Below are 26,251 nucleotides of genomic sequence, written 5' to 3'. Positions count from 1 at the left end.
TATAATAGTTTTATTAAACAAATAATAGTTTTATAAACAATTTCAAAAAAAAAAAGACAACACTTTTTCGTTAAATATAATTATTTGCTTGGCTGGAACTTTCGTTAAAACTGATAGGTTTGTGCATTCGCTCAGCGGTGGTGCGGGCACTCGCTAAACGTGTGAGCAGCTCTGTTTATGTTCCATCTCTAGTTCAACAGCTGTTCAAATCGAGTAAATCGTAATTGCTCCTTGATTTTTTTTATTTTTGTGGGCAACTCCTGCATTGGAGTCGGCGGTTGCGTAATAACGCGCCTCTTCCTGGTTTCTGGCTGCCACTTGGAGTTCCACCATGGCGTTGGCGCTGCGCGTGGCCCGATGCGCCGCGATTCCGGCCAACTGTTGGCCCCGCGATCGCCGGCGACTGTTACACCTGTGCAGCAGGTGAGTATTTGACCCCAATTATCAATCAGCATTAAAATTCAATTACCCAGTGCCAGCGATAAGAGGCCAACAGCTTTCTGCAGCAGGAACTACGCAACGAAGCCCGAGGCAGCGGCTCCACCGCAAATCAAGCGAAATGTGGCCGCCGAGATAACCAGCGTGGGTAAGGTCATCTACGAAACGGGCTGGGATGCCAACAAGCCCATTGAAAAGCCAAAGGTCCGGACCAGCACCTCGTCGTCCCCACAGCCGGCGCCGTCTAAGAAACCCGAAGACGAGAAGCGCAAGGAGCTGGACACTCTGAAATCGAAACGGGATCAGATGCGAGACAATATGCAGGACTACATATTCACCCGGTACTTCAACTATGTGAAGAACTACGACAAAGTGCTCGAAAAGAACTTCCCCAAGGCCATGCAGCTGTACAGGGTGTTCTTCGATGGCGTCAAGGACTTCTTTGGCGACATGAAACGCTTCCTCAAGATTGCCCGCATTGCCAATGATTCTCCTCAAGGCATTAGAGCCCTGAATCGCCAGGAGCTGGAGCTGTACATGCAGATGCCAAGAGACATGATGAAGGTGGCACCGGCTCTAATCGGCTGCTCCCTTCCCATGGTGGGCTATGCGTTCTTTCCCCTCGTGTAAGATATTCCTTACTTAACACTCTTGCAAAGTTAGATAAATCGAATTGTTCATTCGCAGCTTTTATTACCCCCGCTCCTTTCTCACTGCCCATTTCTGGACTCCGCAGCAGCGCTCAGAGTTCCAGAGTTACTACATGAAACGTCGATTATGCAATAACAAGGATGTCTTTCGCTGCCTCCAGGCCAAGCTCAAAGCGACGGCATCTCACCCCATGCACTCGGCTTTTGCTGAGATCCTGGGCCAGCTGGGCAGCGGCACGCACCCCACGCCTGAGATGCTCATCGATGTCAAGGACATATTCGCCGATGGACCCTACTCCCTGCTGGGAATGTCGCGGAAGCACGTTGTACGTTTAATCACACATTTTATGCAGCCTAAAGCATATCACTAATTCATACGTTCCAGAGAAACCTAGTCAATCTTCATGGACTGCCCAGCAGCATCTTCAAGCGACATCGCCTCCACGAGCACGCCTTCCTGGTGCACTACATGGACCAGGCCATAACCCGCGAGGGCGGCGTTCACAACTTGACACCGGATGCTTTGCGCTACTCCTGCTATCTGCGCGGATTGAATCCCGACAGCCTGAGCAGCGAGGCCATGATCGAGTGGCTGCGAAAGTGGGTCAAGGTGTCCACGTCGATACAAGGCGAACATATCACGCTGTTCCTGCACCTGCCCATCCTGCTGGGCTACAACCATCCCAACAACTGGAAGACCATCTACGGCAAGTGCCCCACTTGAGCGGGGTCCTGGTCGTTAGCTATTTGGTAGACTGTGCTTTAAAGATTGGACTGTTAAGATCATTTTGTTTCTTGAGAGCAAATAAAACCGTTAAACCAAAAGAAAGCTGGCAGTGTGCTTGTGTTTTTCCTAAAAATAACACTTTCTTTTATTTTCTCCATGGTGGTGGATGTTCATCAAGCAGTTACTTTCGTTAAAGGTAGTATTTTTACTTCTTGGCCGCGGCCTTCTTGCCACCCTTGGCCTTCTCGGCACGCAGACGCTCGCGACGATCCTTCTTGAGGACGCGGGGAGTGCCGTCAGCCTTGGTGCGCTTCTTCAGTGTGTTGAAGGCGATGGTCAGCAGCTTGTTGCGCTGGCGCTTGGCATAACGCAGCTTGAAGCGGTCAAAGTCGTTCAACGAGGAGCGCTGCAAAGTAGACAAATTGTCAATTAGTACTTGATTTATTCTGAATGTTTATGAAGACGCCTAGCTAGGATTGTAATCAGATAAACTAGAATTAGCTTCATATATGTGTCAGCCGGCAATTCCTATCAAGAACTTTCAATTATCATCATGTGCAGTTCAAGGAGGTAAACAACAAGGCAGAGAAGAGGTACAACATTTCGTTAAGTATTTTCTTTTCTGCCTACGTAACCCTTCCAACAGCTATGAATCCTCCTCGTGCTCAGTGTACATACCTTGCAGATGTTCTGTGCCTTGACGGACCAGGGGCTGACCTTCCACTGGGCCTTCAGGTCGCTCTCCGTCCAGGCCTTGCGCACGATGCGCGTGGGCGCGGTGTAGGGGAACTTGATGCGGTACTTGGTCAGATGCAGATTGTTCAATCTGTATTCCTGACGGGGCACGCCAGTCAGAGGACCATCTACTAGAACCTGAAGAGTGAAGAGAGTTAGGGTCTCTATACACATTTATGGCCACGAAAGGAGGAGTACAGCAACAAATGCGGTTTTTGCTTGCTTGCTTTCAGAGGGTTAAACTAGCTTCATTTATGTGTCAGTTGGCACTTCCTATCAAGAAGACAAATTATCATCATGTGCAAGAGCTCGTCACTTGGCAATTTGTTGCTGCTACTCCACGATGGAATGATGCACTTACTCTGTTTTGGTCAATCACGTCGACAATGGCCACCAGGCGCCCCTTCAGGGGACCGGCGGAGGCCTTGGCAATGCGACCAGTTTGTACGAATCTCTCGAAAGGCTGCAAGCAGAGAGAAGTCCATTATAAATGGCTGAAAATGTTGGATTTCGGTTGTTGCATGGCCAGCGCGTTGCTTGTGTTGGTGTCCACCACGTGAAATATTTGAAAGTTGGATATCCCATGGGTTTCCAACGTTTTTACGCTGCTTTCGCTTTTAACACGTTCAACGCACTGACCCGTTCGCTTGACCGCCAAATTTAATTCATCTCGGGCCATTTAGACCGCTGAATTTTCACATTTTTCAACCGATCCGCAGAAACCTTCGTCGATTCTTACCATGACGCTAACCGGAAAGAAAGAGAAGGAAAGAACTTTTTTGACAGCTCGGTGGTAGCATGGCGTTAGTGTTGCTAAACGCAGAGTTGCATGTGGGCTAGTGTTGTTCAGCAACACATCTTTTGTGGTATTTCTCGCTATCAACTGTTACAGTCACACTAAGCCAATTCGATAGATTTCGATAGTAAAAATAAACATTTTGGAATAATATAATTACTTTCGTAAAAATTACTTTTTACGGGGTTAATTTCAAGCAGAAAGTTACATTTCCCCAACATGGTTTACATACACTTCCCCAATAATTTAACCGAAGAGGAGCAGATGCTGCAGGCCAAGTATCAGAAACTCAAGAAAAAGGTGGGAAAACTCATACCACAAATGTGATAATCATATTAAAAAGTTTTTAACCCGTAGAAAAAGGCACTGCAGGCGCACAAGGCGCCTAAGCCGGAGCCGGAGAGCTCCTTGACCTTGAAGCGACCCACGGATGCCCGAGATGCCCGTGAAGTGGCCAGAAAACTGATCAAAAGCGGCGCTATTCCCGCCATCCAGAAGCAGACCAAGCAAGATCAGACATCCTTCAAGCGACCCAAGGGGCAGGAAAGAGCCAAGCGCTCCACCTCGGAGACCAGTGTCGCCTCTTACCAGCCCTTTTCGTCCACACAGAACGACGTGGCCCAGGAGACTATCATTAGCGAGATCATTAAGGAGGAACCGCGCCGTCAGAATCTCTACCAACACTTTGCCACCGAGCGGGATCGTGAGGAGCGCGGCATGCCCGAGAAGGTGCCCATGGACACAGCGCAGCCAGAGAAGCCACGTGCCGGCAATACCATCTTCGTGTCTGGCAACAAGGTCACCGAGGATTTCTTGAAGAAGACATTCAACGACTACGGCACCATTGTCAATGTCTCCATGGAGATCGAAAAGAGGTATGTGAACATGGAGAGCCCATGTTGTAGCTTACATGTATAATATTTTCCAAACTGGAGAAATTGTAAATTTATCTTATATGGCCTTGCAGTCGCGGCTTTGTTTCCTTCGCCAAACCCGAGTCGGCAGACCGCGCCATTGCGGAGATCCATGGCAAGAATGTGAATGGCATCAACTTGCAGGTGCAGCTGGCTAGACGCCAGCCCCAGATTGAGCCCATTAACGATGCCTCCTCGTCGGCAGTCTGGTCATCTATTGGTAAGTGCTCTGTGTTTCTCTATAACTTAAAAACGAAATCAAATCTTATGTACTCTCCAAATAGCCGCCAGCAAATCACAAAAGGGTAGCCACAAGGACCACCGCGAGATGGTTCAATACGATGAAGACTTCTTGCTCTAGAGCGCCAATACTTAGTTTCTACGTTTAGCTTTCTACTTACTTCCTTTATCACTTAGTAACAGAACACATTTTAGTTTTTTTTAAAATCATTTTGCTTTATTGAAAATACGCTTCTATATATTTATGTATATATGTTCACTTTCTGGCTAAGTACTCGCATTTCAAGTTATAACGTTCAAATGAATTCAATGAAAAAGAGTGTATGTTTTGTATATTAATTCCTACTTTTTGATCTAAATTAAACAACAATTTGTTCAACAATTGAATCTCTCGCTTTGCCTTACGTGGTAGAAAAGATGAGCAAACAAAATAAGTGTTTATTAGTGGTCCTCGCCCCTCCTCGCAAGAAACAGAGAACGTCTACATATGTATGTACATAGCATGAGTTAAGTAAATAGTTAATACATGATCGTTGCTTCTGTTGCTATGCTCTGCCATATAGATTTCTATATCGTTGGTAGACAATGTTGAAAAATGTTCCCTCTATATTTCTGGTTAGTACAAGTTAGATGTCGGTATGTGTGTGATGATGGGTCATTGAACTGGGATTCTGGTTTCGATTGTTTTGTGTGACTAGTAGCACGGGCACGCCCCCGCCCAACGCCGCCCCCATTGGCGCACCTCTTTCCTAAAGTAATTTCTTGTTAGTATCATTAAGGCCTTCAAGTTTCGAGCGGACACCTGGCCGCGTTTAAATTCGTTTCTTCATCCCGCCAAGATTCTTGGCCAGATTCGATGCTCCAAAATGCAATACCGCTCCAAAGGATAGCAAAACCAGGATGAGACTGCCCACAGTCCCTCACGTCTGCCTTCCATGATCGTTCCCGGGCGGATTAAAGTAGTCCCAATGATGGGTGTGTACCTGCCGCCCCGTTAACAGGAATACCAAAACTGCGAGCGTGATCACGATGAAGAAGATCACTAGTGCGGACATATTACGGGTGGCCTGTTGAGGCTCCATTGCGTCACCTCGAACATAGTGCGTCAGCTGGTTGATAATGTTAACCAGTTCCAGGCTGCAGGCGGAGGCAAAATTTCGTCCTGCCTGAGCAACCGTCTTGGGCTGATCCTCGTCGTAGTCTTCATCCAATGGCTGGGTAGCACTGCGGGTGCGAGAGCGACGAGATCGCGAGCGTGGTCGCTCCACCAGCTGTTCCTCTGGTTCGGAGCCTGTTTCCGATTCGATGGGCTCCTGAACATGACGACGTCGACATTTGTGCGGTGCCTTTCGCTCGATTGATTTCAAGCCCTCCGCTTGCTCCGCCTCTGCGCTTCGCTGCAGATTGAAGAAGGCTAGTGGGGCCAAGGACTGGAGGTACTCAACACTGGGATAGGCTGCCGGCGGTGGAGGTAGTGGCAACAAGCCGGCATCCGTCTGGGTCTGCTCGTCCAGATTGGATGCGGGTGGCACTTGCTCGGTGGTCTTGCTGTGACGAGGTGGCTTAACGGGCAGCTCCTTTTCGGAGGTGGCGGGTTCGCTGCTTGCCTGCCGACTAGTCTGGGTTTCAGTGGTAAGCAAAGAAGGACGCTGCTCTCGCTGCACCCGCTCCACAATGTCGTCAATAAAACCAGGCGGGAGTTCGATATTCTGCACCACCAGTTGTCCGGACTTGCACTGCAGATCGTCTGCTTTGACTTGATTGCCATGCAGTTGCGATACTTGAATCTGACCAGCCTGCAGGGCATGGACGCGCAAACGTTCCACCTCCAATTCAGCCAGGTGACTGGGGAATTGCGGTTCTGGCGCAGACTGCACCGTCTGGATGGGCGTTAGTTCGCGGCTGGACTGTTCGGCGATGGTCAGGGCTGTGGTGGCAATAGGTTCCAGGGCGGTGGTGGACTTGCGACGTGGTGGTGGAAGAGGCGGCTCCTCTGGTTCCTCCTCTTTGTCTCCAAAAGCGGGTTCGGTGGGCAAAGTGGCAACGAATTTTAGCTCAACTTCGGCCTCGGTGGGTTCGCTAGCTGTAGATTTGTGAATGGTTTCCTCAGCTTTCTGTGTTTCGGGCTCAGTCGGGATGTGTTCCGTGTCGAATAAAGTGTGCTCCTCCTCGGATAGAGGCTGTTCACCATCGGACAAGGGATGCTCATCCTCAGATGGGTGATAATCGACCTCGGAGGTGGCTTGCTCCTCTTCAGATTGGTGGTAATCGATCTCGGAAGCAGCCAATTCCTCCTCGGAGAAGGTCTGCTCTTGCTCTGATTCTTGCTCCTTCTCCCTTTGGCGGTAGTCAGATAGCTCCTTCTCCATTGCTTCCTGTAGCTCCTTCTCCAGAGCCTCCTCCAGTTCCTGCTCAGTTAGTTCCTTTTCCAGTTGTGTGGTTTCCTGCTCTTCCTCCTGTTCGGAAAACTTTTCCTCCTCATACTCGCTGTCCCTGAGAGTTCGTTCAACTTCATCATCCTCCAGTCTACTCTCGTAGTCGCTCTCCAAGTGAGCCTGCTGCAGTTGCTCTACCGCTGCGTCCAAGTCGGCCGTGCTGGCGGCGTAGTCACTCAATGCCACCTCACCGTGCTCATCCTCCACGTCGGACTTACTTTGCACCGAGCTGTCAGAGAGCAAGCCCTCACGACGCAGTTCCTCCTCCTCCCGTCGCAGATCATCGTCAATCAAATCGGCAGCACTAATGGGTCTAACAATTAGTGAGGCCTGCACCGTGGCATCATCCTCGCCAGCAGTTAGGCTGGGAGTGGGCACACGGCGTTCGATGATCACCGCCGATGAAGGCGTCTGCGGCCGGCTCAGAGACTTGGAACGATCTGCTTGTGATGAAGCCCGTGATCGCTCCGACATGCTGCGCTGATTGGCGTCCCGGAATCTCTGCAGACCCTTAGCCAGCTGCTCGTCCTCGGAAAGAACTCGAGCTCCGTCTACCTCATCCTGTTCCTGAGCTGCCTCTACGCTGCGCAACAGATCCTCTAGGGTTTTGTTACCCGATCCATTGGAGCGTCGTGGTTCGATGATCTTCATGTCCTCAGTGATCTCGAACTCTTCGCACACAAAATCATCGGGCAGAGGATCCGTCTGGGTAGACACCTCCACCTCGAACTCACCCTGGTCATAACTATCCGCCTGGCTGGAACTGGCCACCTGTTCACTGTCCTCGTAACTCTCGTGAGTCTGGCTTCCGGCTCTCATGGATCGCTTCTCGCGCGGAGGACGCGGTGGCGGCGGCAGTGGTCGGAACTTCATCTTGTTGATGACTGCGCCCGACTGCAAATTGGAGCGATCCAAAGCACCCGGCTCCTCGTAGTCATCCTCCTCTTCCGGCTGCTTCGGCTTCTCCTTCTGTGACTCGTAGCTAGGGAAAAGGGTTTGAGGATCATTAGACAGAATCTTGGGTTTGGGTTGGGGTTCGCAACTGAGCAAAAGCCAAAGGCAAAAGGCAAAAAGAGCTGTGTCTTTTGTGTGGTGATCGGCTTTATTGTGTGTGTGGAGTGCGTGTCTCGGGAGGATCGGATTAGTTGCTTATAGCCTAGCCTAGTCTAAAACTTAACAACAAAGGAATATTAAATAGAAACTAAACAAAAATGCATTCGAAACAAGTTAACGGCAACCAAAAAAATGTAACAACTCAATTGGTCAAAGCTCAAGAGGCTATACTCTTACTTCGACTTGATCATCAGCGGAATCTCATCCAGGCTGTCCGCGGATCTGCGGCGTGGCACCACCGGAGAGTCCTCAGTGGGCACATACTGCTGTGGTGGCGGTGGTCGTGCGGGTGGCGGAGATCCCCGAGAGCCTCGGATGCTGGGCAACGTGGCGAACCGCTCACCCGGCGATCTCGTAAACTTCTTTCGGCGGGCAGGTGGCGTGGGCTTCGGAAGCGGCTCCTTGCGGACCACCGCATAGCTGAAAGCGGGCAAGAAAGCAACTCCTGGCATTCTTTTCTTGGCGGATAAGGGTGTTTGTACTTACCCATCACTCTCCAGCATATCGATGACGAACTTCTCATCGCTCCTTGTCCGTGGTCCCACATCCTCGTTGTCCTCCAGCTCGGCGCGGGACTTTATGTGCCCGTCCAGAATCAGGGAGTCGGCACCACGGGAAGTGCGGTCGTCCTCGGAACGCTGTGTGCGCGCAGAGGTGGCATCCGTAAATCTGTCCGGCGTGGCTAGCGGTATGTGACGATACTCGTGTTCAGTGCGATAAACAATTACCTAAACAGAATATATTGTGGCTTATTAAGTAGATCCAGTCATCAATTTTTAATAGTTTTATATATTGACTATGCTCTGGAAAATGACTCCCTGAATTCAAATTCTACTCACATCTTCGTGTGGCTGCAAAAAGGTGTTCGATACTGATCTACCACCGAAGCCATTAATGAAGGAGTCCGCATCCTTGTCCACGGATGCGTCGTCCCTTGTGCGTTTCTTCTGGCGCCTCGGTGCCTGCGGACGGGGCTTATTCTGTAGCTCCTGCTCCATCTCCTCCTGAATCATCGCCGCTGCCTTGCCGCCAAGATCAAGGTTATTGAGTGCCTGCTCGGAGTCCGTAATCGGTTGATCCCTGGCCGGCGGCCGTAGGTACTCCTCGTCGTCTTCGAAGTACTGGATACTGCTACCACCATCCTGGGGGATGTCCTGGCTACCCTCAATCGAGTATTTGCTGCGACTGCGAGCCTTGCGAAGTGGTCGTTTTGGAGTGAACTCACTGCCATTTTGTGACATGGATAGATCGTCGCCATAATCGCTGCGCTGGAACTCCTGGGAGTCAAAGTCGGGCTGGTAGTTTCGATGCAGGCGACGTGGCTTGGCCGGAGGCACATCGTAGTCACCATATTCCGCCGGAACCTGCTCGGCTGAGTAACCCACATGCTTTAGGGCATTGGGCATATCGTAACCCTCACGAATAGCTTCACTGATGTACTGTCGCAACTGGATGTTATCCTCGGAAATACCGCGCTTGCGAAGGAAGAACTCATCATCATCGATTGTCTCCATGACCACTTTCTTGCCAGAACTGGCTGTGGATTGGGCATCCTGTAGGTCGTGGAACTTGTAAAAGCCAGCCTCCGCCTCCAATTCCGCCTTTCTCAGTAGCTTGTTCTTCTGTATATCCTTCTCCGTCCAGCCTTCGGCATCTCTGCTATCCTCCGAGCGCAGATCCGAATCTTGATGAACCATAGGGCGGCGCTTGAACTCACGGGATCTCTTACTTGATATCTCGTGAATGGCTCGGTTTTCCTCGTCGAATTCGGCAAACTGCTTGCTATCGGCCACCACGCCCAAGATGCCCATCTCCTGTTGGGGCTGTGCCTCACTGGCCGTATCTTCGGTGCCTTCCAGATCCTCCTTCATGCGTCGCTCCAGAGAGGATTCTCTGTCGAAACTCTCCAGTTCGCTGCCGAAGCGCCGGTAACGTGATCCTTCGCTATCGTTGTAGCTCACATCGGAGAACTTATCCGCCCAGCGGGAACGAACTGGTCCGGGTCCACGATCACCTTGCGGAGAGCTGGTAGAGGTCTGCGACGGTTGCGTCTCCGTGCTGGGAATCACACTAAGGCCTTCTGTTCCCAATGATGACTCAGTGGCCACCGCGACTGGTTCCTCTACCGGCTTCTTCTTACGGAAAGCACGTGGGTAGGTGCCAAAGTTGAACTCGAACTTCTTCTTGGGCGCCGGCTGAGTTGGGGATGCTGTGCCTCCAGTGCCTTCCGGGGTCTCATCCGAAACCACTTCACCCTCGTTTTCCTTGAAACTCTTGCTACGGCGCAGCTTCAGAGTGGATAACTTCTCTGGCAACTTGAACTTGGACATGTCCGGCTTGTTAAACTTGGTGAACTCGGGTCGCTTTAGCTCTTTAAGTTTGGACATATCCGGTCGCCTAATCTCAGGCATCTTGATCTTCGAGAACTCGGGAGCCTTGAAGCGTCGTCGATCCTTGGCCTTACCTTTGGGACTTCCGGAAACGGGTTTTGGTTTCGGCTTGGTTTGGAGTCGTGTGCGTAATTTTCCAGCTTGCAGACGTATGCCATCCTGCATCTTCTTGGTGCGATCTTGGGCCGAAGCCATGAAACCCTTGCGACGATTCTCCGGCTGCAACGGCAACTCCTCCAAGGCGCTCGAGTCCACTTGGCTGGTGTGGATTTCGTAGTCAGTCCGGGATTCAGTGCGTGGCGTGGTGCCGGCGGAACTGAGCGGTAAGTCGATGTCCATGGGCAGCTGCAGTTCGCTTTGGGGGCTAGGTGCTGGCGAGGATTCGTGCGCCGGCGTCACGCCCACGGGCTCGTATTCATGATCACTGGAAAATAGAAGCGGAATTTAAGATTAGTTCAAGGGATTTAAAAGTTGATTACTTTCATGTGTGAGGAATGCGTAGCTCTGTGGGATCGAATTTGACAATATTATTTACAATATTTACCTCTTTAATAACTTAACTTCATTATTTTCAACCCTTTTCGTTCCCCATTCCAAAAATATAGTTTTCAAATTTGTTAACCAGGATCATAATTCTATTACCTCTCAGGCTGACTTAGGATATACGATTTTAATTTAGTCAATTTCGAAAATCCTTATTGCTTTGTTTTGCGTTTCTAAAAGGGGAAGTGATATTTGTGCACATTGAACGTGTGGTGTAAAAGCGGTTGGTAGGTTGGTTGGTTAGAGAAGGCCTGCTGCTTGAGTGTCGAGGTCGGTGGCTCAGGATGGGGGTCAGAATAGGTGTCGATGGCTTACCGAGTGAAATAGGTCCGTTCGAGAAAGTCTCTGTGTTCTAATTGCTTTTGGTTCAGGGGCGAGTTGGACTCGAATTCCGCGAGGCGCGATTTGCGTTCGTCAAAATGGAAACTAACCGTCTTTGTCATGCGGCCCACCCCATAGAGCTGCTCCTGGGATCGTCCCAAATGGGAGTTGCGGTCGTGCGACTGGGTGCGCGGTTCCCGGAACGACGTCTTCCTCTGAACCCCAAAGCCGCGCTGTTCGGAGGGAGCACGATGTTGGAGCGGTCGGTAGACGTGACTGCCACTTCCGGATATCTGAATGGGCACCGAGATGAGTGGCCGACTGCCTCCCAACGAAATATCCCTGCTGGCCGAGTCCCTGTGTCCGTAGCCTGGATCCGGCATCTCGATCTCGCTGGAGTAGAGGTTCCTGTTTCCGGCCATAAAGCTTCCTCCGCTTATACTCATGCTCGCACTGACACTTCCACCCCGCGGCACAGCAGACACCACCACCGGTGCAAAGGCCTCACTAATGTCCACCGATGCCCTTTCCGAAGCGGCGAAATCCTCGCGACTGCTGTACATGGTCTGAGCATTCGGTGGAGGAGCCAGTGGCTTTGTTGGCCGGGCACAGTACTGATCCATGTCATCCACTTTGAGGGAAAACGTCTCAGTGACTCGCACTGCCAGTGGTTCTGCTTCTTTTCCCTTGACTGCCGCCGAGGAAGTGGTCACCACGGACATGGCCTGTGGCTTACTGCCTGAAAACACGGATAGCAGTTTAACTGGTGATGGCGACTTCTCGTGCCTCTGCATGCTGGGACTAGGCGTTCGGGAACGCTGTGGAGCCGGAGACGGTGACTTCTGGCGCGGCTCCTTGGCGCCAAACATCGATTTAAAACGCGAGGTATAGGAACTCTTTACTTCTGATGAGGCATCCTGTAGATTGATGGCAGTGGGAGCTGGAGCGGGGCTCACTGCCCTTTCTTGTTGGGGCAGCCATTGGGTTGGTCTTTCCGGCGAGAGTTGCCTCTCCGGCGTATGCTGACGCTTCAGATTTTGGAAGCCAGCTGATGCCACCGGTGGTTCCGCTGGAGTGGGACTAGTTGTCCGACTGGAGGGTAACTGAAGAGTGGCCATTACGGGCGGTGACTTTGGCCTCCTTGGCGAAGGTCGGGGACTTCGGCTGCGGTGCTCCGCTGCCTTCTCCTCCTCATCCCGTACCAGCTGATCAATATCCACCACTGGTATGTCGTGGATTATCTCGATTTTTGTCTGCTCCCCCACTTTTAGGGGGGTAGCGCTTAAGTCTCCACCAATCGATGGTGGTCGTCTGGTCTCTGCTTGGATGTTGTCCCTGATTTGCACAATACTGTGCTCCTGGGCAACTTGTTCCAGCTCCGCCACTGTTTTGGCCAAAGGATCAATGGGAGTGACTGTGGGCTGATAGGGAGATTGCAACTGCTGGAAATCGGATTCCACAAGGAAAGAAGGACGCACAGCATCGCCACCAAAGCGGGAAACATCGATGGGTCGATTCTGAGGAAGCGTATTGCCAGGTAACTGGTTCTCCTTATTCACCTCGCTTGGGCGCATATAATCCGTTGAAAGTGGCGGCTTGGCAATCCGGAAATCCTGCTGCGACGGAGCTGGCGAAGCTTGGTGCGATGGGAAGAGTGGGGGTTGGTCCATCAACCCCGGAGTAGCTGTGGCTGGTATAAGATTGAGCTGCGGTGGCTGTAGTGATCCCGGCACTATGCTCGCCTGGAAGAGGTCGGCATTGGATGCTCGACGACTAGTGCTGGCCGAGCGACGACCTCCAAGAGGTTGACTACTGGGTATGTTTATGTCCGCACAGTAAAGATCCGTCTTTGAGTTCCCGGCTGAAATGCGGCGTAGAGATGGACCACTCCGCATGGAGAGGGTATCGGGAAAACGGCCTACGCTGCCCGAGGACAAGCCACCCATGGACAGTTGTCGCCTTCTTCCAGCCACAAAGGCTCCACCTACTCCCTGATGGGGAGCAGAAAACTGATCCGGTTCCGTGGCATCAGAGATGCTGCGCACTACCAAACCTCGCGAGCGCGCAGTCTGCTCCAACTCCGGATAGCGTTCCATGAAGCTAAGGTCCACAGAGGGTGCCACATCCGCATGACTCACCACTTCGAAACTGTGAGTGGACAGATCATCGCGCATTATATTGAGGTGGCCCGGTGGAAACTGCTCCTCGGCATGTCCACTTAGACGGGAGCCAGGACGCGAATCAACTGGATTTACACGCTCTGGGAGCAGTGAATCGCACATGAAGTACTGGCAGGCGCAGCGGACGTCCAAGGAGGCACCACTGGCGCTCTCCTGGCGCGACACAAAGTGACGCTTCTCGGCGGGCAGGGCGCCCACGGAGGCGGATCGTCGGGAGTTCAACATGGTCACCAACTATTACTTGCTCACTGTCCCCGGACGTAATTCCTCCACTGCTTCGCCTCCACCTCCTTCGTTTCTTTGCCAATTTCAGTGCTTTTGTTCGTTTTCGTTGTGTGGTCGTCGTAGTCGGTGGCTATTTTTAAGCACCACCAGAGCAGACATTGAATTTATTTTCTGCCCCGAATTCGAAATTCTTGCGGGGCCCCAAGAATTTTTGCTCTGTGGTGTTGCAAATTGCAATCGTTTGAATTAGTTATTCAACTACAAGGGGTTAATAATCGTTTATCGATACCGGGCTTTGGAATAACTCAATTGCTGTCCCTGTCGCTCGCATTTGAGATGTTGTTTTGGGTCCCGTTATGTATGCGTGCTTGTTTATGCGTGCGCGAGCGCGTCTACATCGTTGCGATTTTCGGCCAGGACTGACGAATGGGAGAGCTTTTGCGCGACACAAATTTTTCAACCGAATTTCTTGTTCGAAAGATGAAAATGTTGTTCTTTAAAATTAGCAAAACACACATAGTCGCGACACGGATTAGGCGCGTCATTGTGTGAGTGTGGTCACAAAGCAACTTGACTGATCATAATTGCGATCGTGGTGAGCTTTACACAGAGTGTGGTGGGTTGGGGCGTGGTGGGGCAGAGGATAATCGGAAGATGAATAAGGAGAAGTAACAATTAGTCGCTCGGCCTGCACTTTATCGTTCTATTTTTGGGGGCCTTTTGGTCTGCCTGCCGGAAATCTTCTTGTCATTCGTCGACCTTTAGCGCGCTAAATATATAGTCTTCAATTGCCGTTTAATCTTCGTCAGTTAGCGTCGTTAGTTTCTGGCCTATCCATGTAGTTATATGTTGAATTTCGACCTCGAGAAGCGGACGTGACGAGACCTTTGGGAGTAGTTTTCAAATGATCAAGGAGTCAATGAATCAATCCACCCTGTTCCTTTACCACCTCAATTCCACTTGAGTCCATCCAAACACTTCAGTATTATTTATACGTATGTATATGCATGTTTTTCACATTTATTTAACCAACACCGATGGAAACGTGAAAGGGACGCAAACATTGTAGTAAGGAAAGTGCAGTAGGGTAAGTACAGTAATTACCGATTAAAAGGAAATCAAAAGCTATTTGAAATATATTTCCTATAAATTTCCTACTCAGTTATTCCTTTATGTTCATAAGATTATTTAAACCTTCTTCTTTTAAGCTGAAGAAGGCAAATTATCTATGCTTCGTAAATATTTTCTAGTGTGAGTGCTTTGACCATGTCAAAGTGCACTAAAGATACTATATTTAAAAGAAATCCTTTCGCAACTGCCTTCTTAACCGGTAGACACTGTACCACCCCGCCTAGGTCTTACCTTAGGTCTAAATCATTTCAGGCCACCTTTGGCTTGAGCCCGCTACCAAAACTTATTGGTGGCGCCGGCGCTGCAGCAGCAGCAGAGCGTCCAGGATGCGGATCGCTTCACCCGGATGCGCCACGTGCTGGGATTATGTTGGATGGTGTTGGTGGGTGCACCGGGGGTGTCTGTGTCGGTAGTGTAGTGGTAGTCTTGGTATCGCGGTGCACGGGCACGGTGGTGCTTGGTGAGCCGGCGGCGCCTTCTGCCTCCGCCCGCCGCTCCAGCTCCAGCTCCCGGCAACAGGGTTAGTAACAATTTCATGATCAAGTCAAATAGGTTAGAGCCTCTGCAAGATTGTTAGAGCAACAGCAGCCAGTTTGGGTTTGTGCTGAGTGTTAGTGTCAAGCCGGGAAGTAGTGTTTTCTGTTTGGGTGGTACTTTATTGGAGTCCTCCTCACACTTACCTCTCGTTTTTCCATTTGGCGGCATTGGTGGCCGCCTCCAGGACATCCTCAGGCAGCTCGACATCCTCACGATGCGGTTCCGCTTCGTCTTCGACGTGAGAAAAGGTCACCTTCTTGTCCGAGGGCGCTGGGGAGGCTTCCTTCTTGAGGGATGGACGCAGATCTGGACTGATGTCCATGGGTTCATCACTCTCCTCGGTAACGGGTGAAAGTTGCGCCAGGCGGGCGCGATCCTCATCCGAGGAGGTAGAGTCTATGGACGAGATGGGGGCAAATAGCGCACCTGGCTTGCCGGCGGTCACCTGCTCCTCCTCGCTGCTGCCCATGCGATCTAGAGGCACAGCCTTGGCCGCCTCGATCTCATCGATGGCGAGATTGTCCTGACGCGTCAGAGATTTCTTAAGAGATTCTAGCTCCAGGATTGGCTGATTTACAAGCTCTTGTGATCCAGCCTGGCCAATCTCTTCGTATACATGTTCTCGCCGAATGCGAGGTGTTTTCTTGGGCGGGTCCTCCTCTGCTTCCGATTCCTTTTCGTCCTTATTATCCAGCTTTTCCTCTGCAGGCTCGGTGACTTCCACTTTAGGAGCCTCTATCTCAGTCTTGACCACAGGCAGCTCGATGATCTCATCGGGTTCAGGCACTCTTCCACTGCCACTGGGCTGATCTTCCAGTAGCTCCTCTTTGGTCCGCTTGCGGCATGGCGATTCATCGTACTCCACCAGTTCCAGGATTTCGTCGGAGTCCTGCTTCTCGATGAAGTGAGGAATCTCACCGCGATCCGACTTGGGTGAGGCCTTTAGCTTCATGATCTTCTGCTGCTCGCCGAGAACGATTTTGTCGTCCTTCTTCAAAGTGATCCTCTTAATGTTCAGCCGCTTTTTCTGGCGTTCCGCCAGGCTCTTCAGCTTCTTCATGATGTCGAATCCCTGCTTGGGTTTGCTGGACTTCGGAGGCTTATCGGCGTTGGGAATTAGGGATCCCGGAGGCGGGGCTAGTTCGTGAACGCTGCTCTGTCGACTGGGATTAGCGGAGTTACCGGGCAGTGACTGGGCGTCCTCGTGCGTGCGTCCGCTGCGCCTGCGCCGGATAAGGTCACGAATGTGGGCCAGGCGATTCGTCTTACGTGGTCGGGCGTGACCTCCAACCGCTAGCACGGAGTCGGAAACGCAGGAGATGCACTCACTCAGAGCGTCTTCGTTGTGCTGATCACGTTCCGACTCGGTCTCTGAATCGGATGATTCTTCGCTGCTGTCGTCGGTGGTGGTGGCTACCGCCTCGTCCTCGGAAAGGTCCTGAATGTAGCGTTCGGTCTCCTTCACCAACACCTGCTCGTCGTAGCGTACCTTCTTCAGGGATTTGGGAGACTCGGACTTGAAGCGCAGTTCCTGGGACTTTCGCAGGAGCAGCACAATCTCCGGCTGCTCGTCGGGTCCCAGTGGGCGTTTGTACAAATGTGTCCAGGGATAGCCGCCCTGTGGAGAAACAAAAATTAGTTATAACTGTGACCATGAAATGTTAGCATTTTTCTATTTCAATTAAACGAAATCATTAATTGCCACTTTCCTAAATTCAAATATTGTATAGCTTCGTAGGGAATTTTTCTGTTAGAAAATAAAAAGCGCCAAAAGTTTCGAAACCTCAAAAATAAATTTACTTGTACCATATTTCTAAAATTATTTTGCATGAGTAATGCTCTTTTATGAAACGTAGAAAAGAACACAAAAATTGTATTCAGGAAATCATAAATTGCTCTTCAGGGTCTTGAATTTACAAGTGGATCGTTTTCCCAACACGAACCGCATTGGATAACTTATTCTTTCATTAAAAAAAAATTAAATCACTCATTTTGACTCACCCGTTCCTTGGCTCTTTTGAGGTCCTCCCAGCGATATGTTTGCAGTGGCACTGGTGGCTTCTCCTGGCTGCTGTGCAGAAGGTACTTCTTCAGCGATTGGTAGTACTCCCTTTTGCAGTCCGCCGATAGTTTTTGAGCATCCGTCTCCTCGGATCCACTGCCTCCCTGCAGGCGATTCTGCTCGATCTGGGGCAATGAGTCGATGAACTCCTTACGTTCCTGCTCCTCAGCCTCGGTTTTGGGAGTGGGTACCTCGACGAGCTTCAGTTCACTGGGAGCAGCGACAAATGGCTTGGGCTTCTTCTCCTCCTCCTCCTCCGCCGGCAATTCCAAGACAATCTCCGCCTGGGGCTTGTTCTTTAGGATGCCGGTCAGCTCATTCAACTGCACTTCGACCTGTTGGGTGAGTGCGCTGATCTCGTCGCGATCTCGCTGGACCTGATCCTCGTGCACGCGCTGCGCCTCGTCTACATCCCGGCTGAGTGCCTGGATCAGCTCCTCTTCGATCTCATCCACCAGCTGCTCGGCAGTGCGACGTACTTCCTCCGACGGAGTGGCCGTCTCGTCAACCTCGGCGATTTGATGAGCCGGCGGTGAGATTTCCACAGGCTGTTTGGTCCTAACACCAGCTGGTTCTACCTCGATGACTGGGTCCGTGTCATTGGTGCCCGCCTTGGATGAACCCTGCTGCAGTTCTTGCTCGAACGGAGTTAGTTCCCTGATCCCAACGCCACTGGCCTCGTCGGCAATGCTCTCGATGAGATGCGACTCGAAGTCCAGGAGATGCGAGCCACCCGGAGTGGTGGGCACTTGGTGTGGCTGTGCTGGTGCTGATGCCTCGCTGTTGTTGTTATCGAGGGCTAACTTTAAGGCGGCTGCTTTGGACTGCTTATCCTCTAGCTGCGAATCGCTGGCGATGCCGTTGATCAGTAGTATGGTCGGCTGCTCAGTGGGGCCAGTTCCAGCGCCAGGTAGCGACACTACATAAAAAATATGGGTGGAGGTAACAGGTGAAAAGGTGAGTATATGAGGTGTTTACACTTTGCCAGCAACAGGTGCTAAAAATAAGCGCAATCGGCGGACACTAGACCAGACACAATTACATAAATCGCAAATCGAGAAATGTGGAAGACAACACACAACATCGCGATGTGGTGGACATATAAACATTCTCATGAATACGCTCTATTTCGATTTCGAAAGCTGCAATTACGAAATACGAATATAATATAGATGCATCCTTTACCACAATTGATCAACTAATTTGAGTTCGATTCCAGGCGGATTTCCTTTCGTTTTTCGTTGGATTAATCGTTTTCGGTTGCCTTTTGATTTTCGAAAATTAAAATCAATCGAATGGTTGGGTTTTCTTTACAAATATCTCGGATATCAGCGCAATTCGCGGGCACACGAGCCGTGCACTCAAATTGTCCGGGGCAAACTGATTTTTCGCACAGCAAAGCCCACCGAGAAGAATACAAGGAAAATTGTCGAGAGACCAATTTTCCTCGGCGTTACGCTCAATTGTTTTGCTTTCAAAATACTTATACTTATGTTTAGCAAATTTGTTTTTTTTTCACTATTCCTCGCTCGCATTCTCGCGCGATTTTTCTGGCTTTTCCTTTAGTTTCTGTTTGGTTTGGCTTGGTACGAGAAAAATAGTTGCGCACACACAACCAGTCGTAAACAATTTGCAATTTTTACACACATATTATCGTTAATTTAGCACACCGCGGATAAACAAGAGCACCTAGAGAAACCAAAACCAAAAACTAGACCCGCAAAAACCAAAAGTAAATTTCGTTTTACATTCATGCGCCCAACAATACTCGATGTGTTGTTACATTAACAACAATTATTGTTTGCTTTTAGTTGCTATATAGACACACATGTATCTATATGTACTTCATATTGGTAAATATGCGATGGGGTCTAACGTAATCACATCAAAAATTACAAGCCCACGAAACTTGATTGTTTGTGCAAAACTGAAATTCGCCTTCCGTTTGGCTTTTGGATGATTGGGGAACTTTTTCGATATGGTGGGGTTATACAAGAAAATTTCATTCATTATAATGCAATTTGCCATATCATGACAAATCGCTTTAATCATTTCCCATATGCGGTAAGTGAGCTAAGAATCTTGGCTCACAAAGTTGTTTTCCTTTCGTGTGTGACATCATGTCAGAAATAATACCAATCTGGCAAATGTTTAAGTGGGTAATTATAGGAAAGTGATGCCCTTTGCAAACTAAGCTATAGGATTTAAGATCAAATGGATATATATATATGCTTATAGGAAAAGATGGACGAAAATATAGTTATTATTTACAAACATAGCCATACTGCTTACACAATGAAACTATAAACTATAAAATGAATATTTTATATTATCAATATAAAATAAAATTGATGATGTTTGTGCTCACTGATACCAAAGTGTTTGCCTATTAAAATCAGAAGTGATATCTCACTTCGAAGTTTCCCAACCCGAAACAACTTCTTGAATAACAATGCCCTACTATTCCGTTTGATCTTTTCGTATTCAATCATCTGTACTCATTCACCCTGGAGCCCATTGCATATTGGTTCATCTGTTTCTGTAAACAACCACGTGTGGATGGATTTACCATAACAATTCGAGCGTAACTGCCTTGGCTCGTCTTGCTTTACATGGAGATCCCCTGTTCGCAGTTGAGTGAGTTCGATGCGTTGCCTTTCCTCAAAATCAACTTTTCATACACAAATGAACATGGACAACTGCCTCCGGGAGCATTCGCCTCCTGCTGCTCCCCCACTGCCATTCCACTGGGGGAGTCAATCTGTATCCGAACCCGAATCACGGACAAGTTCATGAACACTGTCGCCGCTGAACTTTACACATGAATTCGTGAATAGACAGATAAAGAGCTGGGAAATTCGAAGCGGTGTGAGTCGGAGTAGAACCCGCTGTGCTTATGCGGCGTATACGTAATATACATGAACTCTAAAAATAGTCGAACCTAGGAACCATTACACTATTGTCAATTTATGGCCGAACCCTGAACCTTCAGTACCGTCGAATTGCGTAACATGCAAATCAATTAAGTGCTCGCCGGCTGGGCGGACTCACTCACCATAATTGCCAGCGACACTGAGGAAAACATAAACCATAGTCGTAGGAACTTTCAGTTAGTATCATTGGTTGTTCAGCTTACAAATTGTATTAAATTTAGTAAGAAACAAAAAATAATAATTTGGAAAAAAACCGAAAGGAAATGAGTATTATTTGTGTACGCCGCCTGAGCCTCACATGTTCGACGTCTAATCGCGTTTTGAATACTAGCAAGTAAAAAAAGCGAAGCTGACAACAAAACTAGCTAAAAGTTGTGGCAGCGCCACCGGCAGCGAACTTGTCGCTGACGTTGAAGCTTTGACGTTGCTCTCGAATCGCAAAACGTGAAATGCTGATTGAAATGCGCGAGAAGAGGCCGGGGTACACCGCCTCCTCTGCCGCCGACTGGCGCTCCTCCTTCTCCCGCTCCTCCTCCACCTCGAAGGAATCCACCAGCGTGTTGCACTTTCGCCACTGGTTGCATGCGAGTGTGGCGACGTCAAACGCCCAAGGTCGCCTTCGCAACCGGGCGCTCTCCACTATATTTAGAATCATTTAAGCGTAACGCAATCAAGGGCCAACGAGCCAAGTTATTAATGAGTGGTTTCTTGTTGGTACCAGCCAGAGCACTTAGCCAATCAATTCCTTAGCTTAGACCATTCAAAAGGAAAAGGTATTCCTAGGATCTTTAAATTAAAAGAAAAACTAAGATAACAACATTTTCCTACTCTTTCTTGTGTACTCTTTGGAATACAATTTAAAAAATATCAAAAGATAGTATTTTATTTTTACTAAATATTAGATAATTCCAATCAAATAATGTACCCGCTCATGGTGTTTGGTTGAAAGCAATATTTTGTTGCCAGCGCTGAGTGAATGCTAATGAATGAGCGAAAATGTTGAGAAACTGGCACACGGTGCGTATGCGTTATGCGGATTCAGGTCGCCGTCCCGGCTAAATATTTTTTTTTTTGTTTTTGCCCGGCCAATTTCTGCTTGTTGTGAAAATAAATTCAGAAATTCTGGTGACACAATTTCCAATTGCGAGTTCATTGGACGGTCTAATTATTCCAAGCGAACGCAAATCGACGTAACTAAAACGGAAATTGCCGAACCTAATTGATTTCCACTTTCAGTTGGCCCCCAGCAAATCCCATTTTCCATAATTTCATTGCACTTTAATGGCCGGGCCAACGGCCCACGCAGATGCTTTCGGCTTCTGACCTTGACTGGTCAGATATTGAATTATTTATGTACACATAAATATAGTTCAGGGAGAACACTGGCATAAAGTATATATGTACATACATTTTGGCTTTCCTTCATATTGTCGATTAGTTCCAAACTGAAATAAAAATAAACCGACGGCGAGCGACAACAAAAAACGAAGACGACGACGTCAACGAAAGCGACGGAGCAGAAATCCAATCAAGAAATCAAACAGGCACAGAATATAACGTATACGTATAGGTGGCCCACATGAGACAGAGAGACAGTTCGAATGGGTTGAGGAAATCACGGCACAAACCGAGCACTTAACTTAGTGGGAAAAGTTAAGGAACTTATGCCACAACACAAACACGAGCAACACTCATGAATAATGAAAGTACGGACAAGAACGAGTGGTGGCCACAAAAAAGTGAGTACAATTCCGATGAGCCTCGCACAACCGATGAAAATGAGATGCAGACTATCCCGAGACAATGTAAACAATGGTGGTACACACAATCCGGGCAACATGTTGCCAGAGAAAATCTCTTGAACTCTTTATTTTGTGAATGAAAATGGTTGGGACAGCACAAGACGAGGATATATATATATACATATATATATCTTATGGGAAAGGGTGGAAAATCTTTTACCAATCACTGGTGCCATGCAGGTCAGGAAGCGGGTCAGTGCTGTGCCCGTGCTGGGAATTGCCCTATTTGCTTGGGGACTCTTGGCCGAAGGGTCTGCAATTAGGTTAAAGTTGGTTTTAATACTGGTTATTAGTCTTCCGTTGGTCATGTGATGGTATGTGGTTGCTAATTGGAAATCAATCAAACCACCATTAGGCGGCCACTTCGTCTTCCGCAAACTCCTCCAAACGATCAAAGATCAGTTTCTCTGCCAATTACCGGCAATTTTCACCTATTCTGAGTCATCAATTCCATTCGCCATGCTAATAAATGGGCGAAATGTTCTGTGGCTTATGGTTATGAGTTTCATTTTTTTACTGGCATTTTGGGTTGAACATTTTAGCACATTAGACTTAATAGCATTTCACTACTCGTTTCTCTGTTGCATGATTTATCAATAAATTATACCAAAGTAGCTGCAATATCAAATTGAAGGGTAGGGAGCTTATTGATTTATGATTTCAATACAATAATCATACGCTGCCTGCTAAGAATAGCAGTTGACTTCATAGTTGACTGATGTCTAGAGCCATAATGAAATATTAATGCAGGGACGCATGGTCAAGAAAACTTATGGAGCTTAACAGGAAAATTTAAATGTACTATAAAGGTAGTTCAATTCAAGGTAAATTTAATTTAATATCCAATATTTTACTATGCATCTAATATATCTAAAAGGGGTTAGGGCTAGTTTCCCAAGACACTTAAAGTGCAAAGATCATGGCGTCATAAACAAAACACCAGCTTACGTAACAAATGCTTTAGTTATCAACAAGGTTGTTAAATAGATAAAGGCGGCATAGCTGTTTTTTTTTTGTCAAACCCTCGATAAGATAGCGTAGCCATATGTTTAGAGCCCCATCATCATATGACCAATGTGACGCTCTGGGAACGGTCTACGTGCTCTGGTCCCAGTGTGCAGGGATCTTGAACTTGGCCTATTTGCTTTTTTAATAGCCATGAAACTAAATATGCCCGTCAAGTGGCAATCAGAGCAGCGCAGACTGCATTCTCCAGAGATAAGAACTCTTTTGTTAGGCCGTCTGGAAACGGAAAGTCAAACGGGTCTTGTTCGCTTTTATTGTTTGGCAATAAGCTTAAAATTTATTGCGTTTTTTTTTCACTTTCGTCAGCCAGAATAGCGGAAAACTGCCCATAGATCACGTTCATTCTCTGGCTAATTTCAATCATGATCGATGCAACGGCTAGCGGTATTCTACAAAAAAAAAACCCGGAGATGAGGTGGTTTGGGTGGCGTATAACCGGTTTATTCATTCACATGGCCAGATCCACGCCCATTGTGCTCAGCCAAACAGAAGATGCCGCTAACACGGACCCACTTGATGGAACTCGGTTTTCAGTTTGTCTAGTCTGTCTATCTGCTAACTGAATGCCAGGCAGTTCACAAGATGCCGAAATCCATAAGCAAACTTGTGGGAAAACCTAGATTTTTCCAATGCAGAACTTTATATGCTCTTGCGAAGGTCTAGAATTCTGACTAATAAAAACAATGTGGTGGCTATTGAAATAGAAAATTCTTTTCAAGGATTTACAAGCCTTATTTTAGTTAATGGAAAGAAATCTCAGCATCAACAAAATATTATTATTAAAACGTTTCAAAACATTGTGTTTTATATGCTTTTTTCTTTGTTTTTTGTCTAGTGTTTTAGATTGCTAGAAAAAATAGACCATAGACCATGGTGAACCCAAAGTTCGTTTGCTTTCCAACGTTCTGCATGTCAAGTTGATCCAGCACTAGTGCTTTAGTACTACCCCAATGGGCAGACAATTGTGTGATATTAGTGGCCATTGCATTTGATTGCCGATTTCCGTTGGAATGGGTCTGGGGTCTGGGTGTGGGAACTTTCGGAGCCGTGCATACGGGGGCATAATTGTGGAACCGCCTCTCCGCTGCGGCGCCAAAACAGAGAACTTGTCATAGTTTTTGGCCGCCGTTCAACTTGGCAGGCAATCATAAGTAATGTTCTTGCTACCCAGCACATGTGTACATGTGTGTACCATGTAGTTCTCGGAGCCCCACAGCATTCAACTTGTTCTATATTCGTCAACGACTCATTACAGGCGATGCGACACAGCGCCCACGCGGCGTATGCGTAATGCGCGGCTAATTTGTGGGGCAGATGCAAATGTGGGTTGCAAGTTGACCCCAGATGTACCTTCTTGGCTGGCCCTACCTTCGTCCCAGGGATGATGCTGGTGTGGCTGCTGCTCCTGCTGTTGGTTAGATGGCAGCTCGGACTCAGCTGGCCGAGATTTGCGTCCTTTTTTCGAGCGTTTCGACTCCATTTTTGCGGCTGCGGCTGCTGGCTAAGATTTACTTTTTGGCTACAAGACACGCGCGTAAATAGAATATTATATATTTTTATGCCGTGTATCGGGCTGTGTGTGCGTTTTTTATGTGCTCGTGGTTTATCTTATTCAGTGACGCACACACAAGTGACATTTGGCAAACACACACAAAATCCCGCACTCTGTCGCGTTTTTTCGAACTTTGCGTATTTTTTGTCGCTTCGATTACTTGGCGCGTCCGCAGCGAAGCACGTACATATATATGTGTATATATATCTTTTTGGCTTGAATATATATTTTAGATTTAAAAATTTCCCAAGTTATTTATAATGCGGTGATTTAATTTAACACACACTCGGCCACTTTTCATATTCCTTACTTGCCAAAAAATCACGAGAAATGGCGACAGCACTTGCTTTTCACCCCTCAGTACGATATATTCCAAAAAAATTGAATTATGAAATTAAATTGTATGGGCATTACGTGACAACGCGAAGTTTGGATTCGTGGCTCATGGAGGGGGTTTGGGGTAAAAGCTCTAACTTTAACGATTATTACGGATAATGATAAGTTTTCCTCCCAACTGCCGCCGCTAAACTGATGAACTGCTGGACAAGTGAACCGCTGGCCGGTTGCCTCGTTAACTACTGGTCGGTTTGGTATTATCTATATATGTATATATATACAACCGCGAACTGAGAACCGAGAAGTTGGGTGTTGGGTGAAAAGTGAATGAAAATCGCGCACGGAGTCCGCTGGTCCGTCCATGCGTCGTCGTTTTTGTGGTTTTTTGTCGATGATCTGTCGTCGATCGTGGATCGTGGATCGTTTGCCGTGCCGTACCGCGCGCGACTAATGCCGACTAAACCTGCGGCGACTTCGAGATCCGAAAGCTTTTCAGTAGGTTTCACTTTTGGACCGTTGTTGTTGTTTTTTTTTTTTTTTTTTGTCACTGGTGGTGGTCACACGCCGCGCGCGTTTGTTCCGCGTTCTCTGGCGGAAAATATACATCTATTCACGGAGCCGCTCTCCGGCGATCCGCTCCGCTTTTCCGGAATTCATCAATCGAAATGCACTTGCTTATCACACACTATTTCGCTTGAGCGAGATATTTTTAGAGATATAGCCTCGGCCATATCGAGTTGGTTGATTGCCAGCCAGATGGGTAATGGAAAATGGTTGGATTTTGCTATTTACTTGAAAACCATTTCATCAAGGGAGTTTTTCATTTCATCATTTCGCTTGGGAGGAAAAACTGCTAACAGCGTATCAAAATCGAATTCATGGAATGTGACTAAAGATGTTCATGCTGTAATTGAAAATTCTTCGTTTTTCAGATCATGTACATACGGTGAAAAAGTGAATGGGAGTATTTTTCAAATTCGCATCTCAGGTACTGATAAAGTTTATAAACAATTAAACTAATAAATCCTAAAACTGATTTCTATTGTTCGGGTGTGCATTAGACTGTTATTACGATTGCAAAACGGCAAGTTCATCAAAAGTTTTGTGCAGTGGACGCGACAAGTTCAAGCTGTTGAGTCGGCAGATTGCATGTTTTGTGTTTCAG

At 48.2% G+C, this 26,251-nt stretch overlaps 4 protein-coding genes across 14 annotated transcripts; 2 read left to right on the top strand and 2 right to left on the bottom strand.

Moving 5' to 3' along the window:
• The first annotated feature begins 331 nt into the window (after positions 1–331).
• Positions 332–1,917, top strand: LOC117141915 (LETM1 domain-containing protein 1). Of its 2 annotated transcripts, none has more exons than XM_033305643.1 (4): positions 332–423; positions 474–1,064; positions 1,126–1,414; positions 1,474–1,917. In XM_033305643.1, the coding sequence occupies exons 1-4, from the start codon at positions 332–334 to the stop codon at positions 1,810–1,812; spliced, it is 1,311 nt and encodes a 436-aa protein (XP_033161534.1). In that variant the 3' UTR covers positions 1,813–1,917. The 2 variants fall into 2 exon arrangements, with proteins under 2 accessions (XP_033161534.1, XP_033161535.1); XM_033305644.1 differs by having other exon boundaries at positions 480–1,064; positions 1,474–1,812.
• Positions 1,918–1,935: 18 nt separating this feature from the next.
• LOC117139235 (60S ribosomal protein L14) lies at positions 1,936–3,567 on the bottom strand. The gene is made up of 5 exons (XM_033301441.1): positions 3,529–3,567; positions 3,290–3,433; positions 2,912–3,013; positions 2,494–2,688; positions 1,936–2,221 (listed from the first exon to the last, which is right to left on the bottom strand). The coding sequence occupies exons 1-5, from the start codon at positions 3,565–3,567 to the stop codon at positions 2,021–2,023; spliced, it is 681 nt and encodes a 226-aa protein (XP_033157332.1). The 3' UTR covers positions 1,936–2,020.
• Positions 3,439–4,822, top strand: LOC117141916 (negative elongation factor E). The gene is made up of 4 exons (XM_033305645.1): positions 3,439–3,646; positions 3,704–4,221; positions 4,314–4,480; positions 4,545–4,822. The coding sequence occupies exons 1-4, from the start codon at positions 3,566–3,568 to the stop codon at positions 4,619–4,621; spliced, it is 843 nt and encodes a 280-aa protein (XP_033161536.1). The 5' UTR covers positions 3,439–3,565; the 3' UTR covers positions 4,622–4,822.
• A 93-nt stretch (positions 4,823–4,915) lies between these two features.
• On the bottom strand, positions 4,916–25,587 carry LOC117141912 (trichohyalin). Of its 10 annotated transcripts, none has more exons than XM_033305633.1 (9): positions 25,061–25,535; positions 24,567–24,717; positions 22,333–22,425; positions 17,377–18,356; positions 15,519–16,993; positions 8,888–10,862; positions 8,535–8,776; positions 8,226–8,468; positions 4,916–7,917 (listed from the first exon to the last, which is right to left on the bottom strand). In XM_033305633.1, exons 2-9 carry the CDS (start codon positions 24,676–24,678, stop codon positions 5,421–5,423), a joined length of 7,617 nt encoding a protein of 2,538 aa, XP_033161524.1. In that variant the 5' UTR covers positions 24,679–24,717; positions 25,061–25,535; the 3' UTR covers positions 4,916–5,420. The 10 variants fall into 10 exon arrangements, with proteins under 10 accessions (XP_033161524.1, XP_033161525.1, XP_033161523.1 ...); XM_033305634.1 differs by having other exon boundaries at positions 25,240–25,535; XM_033305632.1 differs by having other exon boundaries at positions 24,567–25,535.
• Positions 25,588–26,251: the final 664 nt, after the last annotated feature.

The sequence above is a fragment of the Drosophila mauritiana genome, chromosome 3L, assembly GCF_004382145.1.
Source record: "Drosophila mauritiana strain mau12 chromosome 3L, ASM438214v1, whole genome shotgun sequence".
Classification (NCBI taxonomy): Eukaryota; Metazoa; Arthropoda; class Insecta; order Diptera; family Drosophilidae; genus Drosophila; species Drosophila mauritiana.
This window is presented reverse-complemented; position numbering and strand designations above follow the sequence as displayed.

Excerpts from the sequence above, each read along its gene's own strand:
- LOC117141915 (XM_033305643.1), top strand. The coding sequence starts at position 332 with ATGGCGTTGGCGCTGCGCGTGGCCCGATGCGCCGCGATTCCGGCCAAC. Across the intron at positions 1,065-1,125 it reads TATGCGTTCTTTCCCCTCGT|CTTTTATTACCCCCGCTCCT; the intron begins GTAAGATATTCC and ends GTTCATTCGCAG. Across the intron at positions 1,415-1,473 it reads GAATGTCGCGGAAGCACGTT|AGAAACCTAGTCAATCTTCA; the intron begins GTACGTTTAATC and ends CATACGTTCCAG.
- LOC117141916 (XM_033305645.1), top strand. The coding sequence starts at position 3,566 with ATGGTTTACATACACTTCCCCAATAATTTAACCGAAGAGGAGCAGATG. Across the intron at positions 3,647-3,703 it reads ATCAGAAACTCAAGAAAAAG|AAAAAGGCACTGCAGGCGCA; the intron begins GTGGGAAAACTC and ends TTTAACCCGTAG. Across the intron at positions 4,481-4,544 it reads GGCAGTCTGGTCATCTATTG|CCGCCAGCAAATCACAAAAG; the intron begins GTAAGTGCTCTG and ends CTCTCCAAATAG.
- LOC117139235 (XM_033301441.1), bottom strand. The coding sequence starts at position 3,567 with ATGTTGGGGAAATGTAACTTTCTGCTTGAAATTAACCCC. Across the intron at positions 3,014-3,289 it reads TCTTTCCGGTTAGCGTCATG|CCTTTCGAGAGATTCGTACA; the intron begins GTAAGAATCGAC and ends CTCTGCTTGCAG. Across the intron at positions 2,689-2,911 it reads ACGTGATTGACCAAAACAGA|GTTCTAGTAGATGGTCCTCT; the intron begins GTAAGTGCATCA and ends TTCACTCTTCAG.
- LOC117141912 (XM_033305632.1), bottom strand. The coding sequence starts at position 24,678 with ATGGAGTCGAAACGCTCGAAAAAAGGACGCAAATCTCGGCCAGCTGAG. Across the intron at positions 8,777-8,887 it reads TTTTGCAGCCACACGAAGAT|GTAATTGTTTATCGCACTGA; the intron begins GTGAGTAGAATT and ends TATTCTGTTTAG. Across the intron at positions 8,469-8,534 it reads GATATGCTGGAGAGTGATGG|CTATGCGGTGGTCCGCAAGG; the intron begins GTAAGTACAAAC and ends GCCCGCTTTCAG.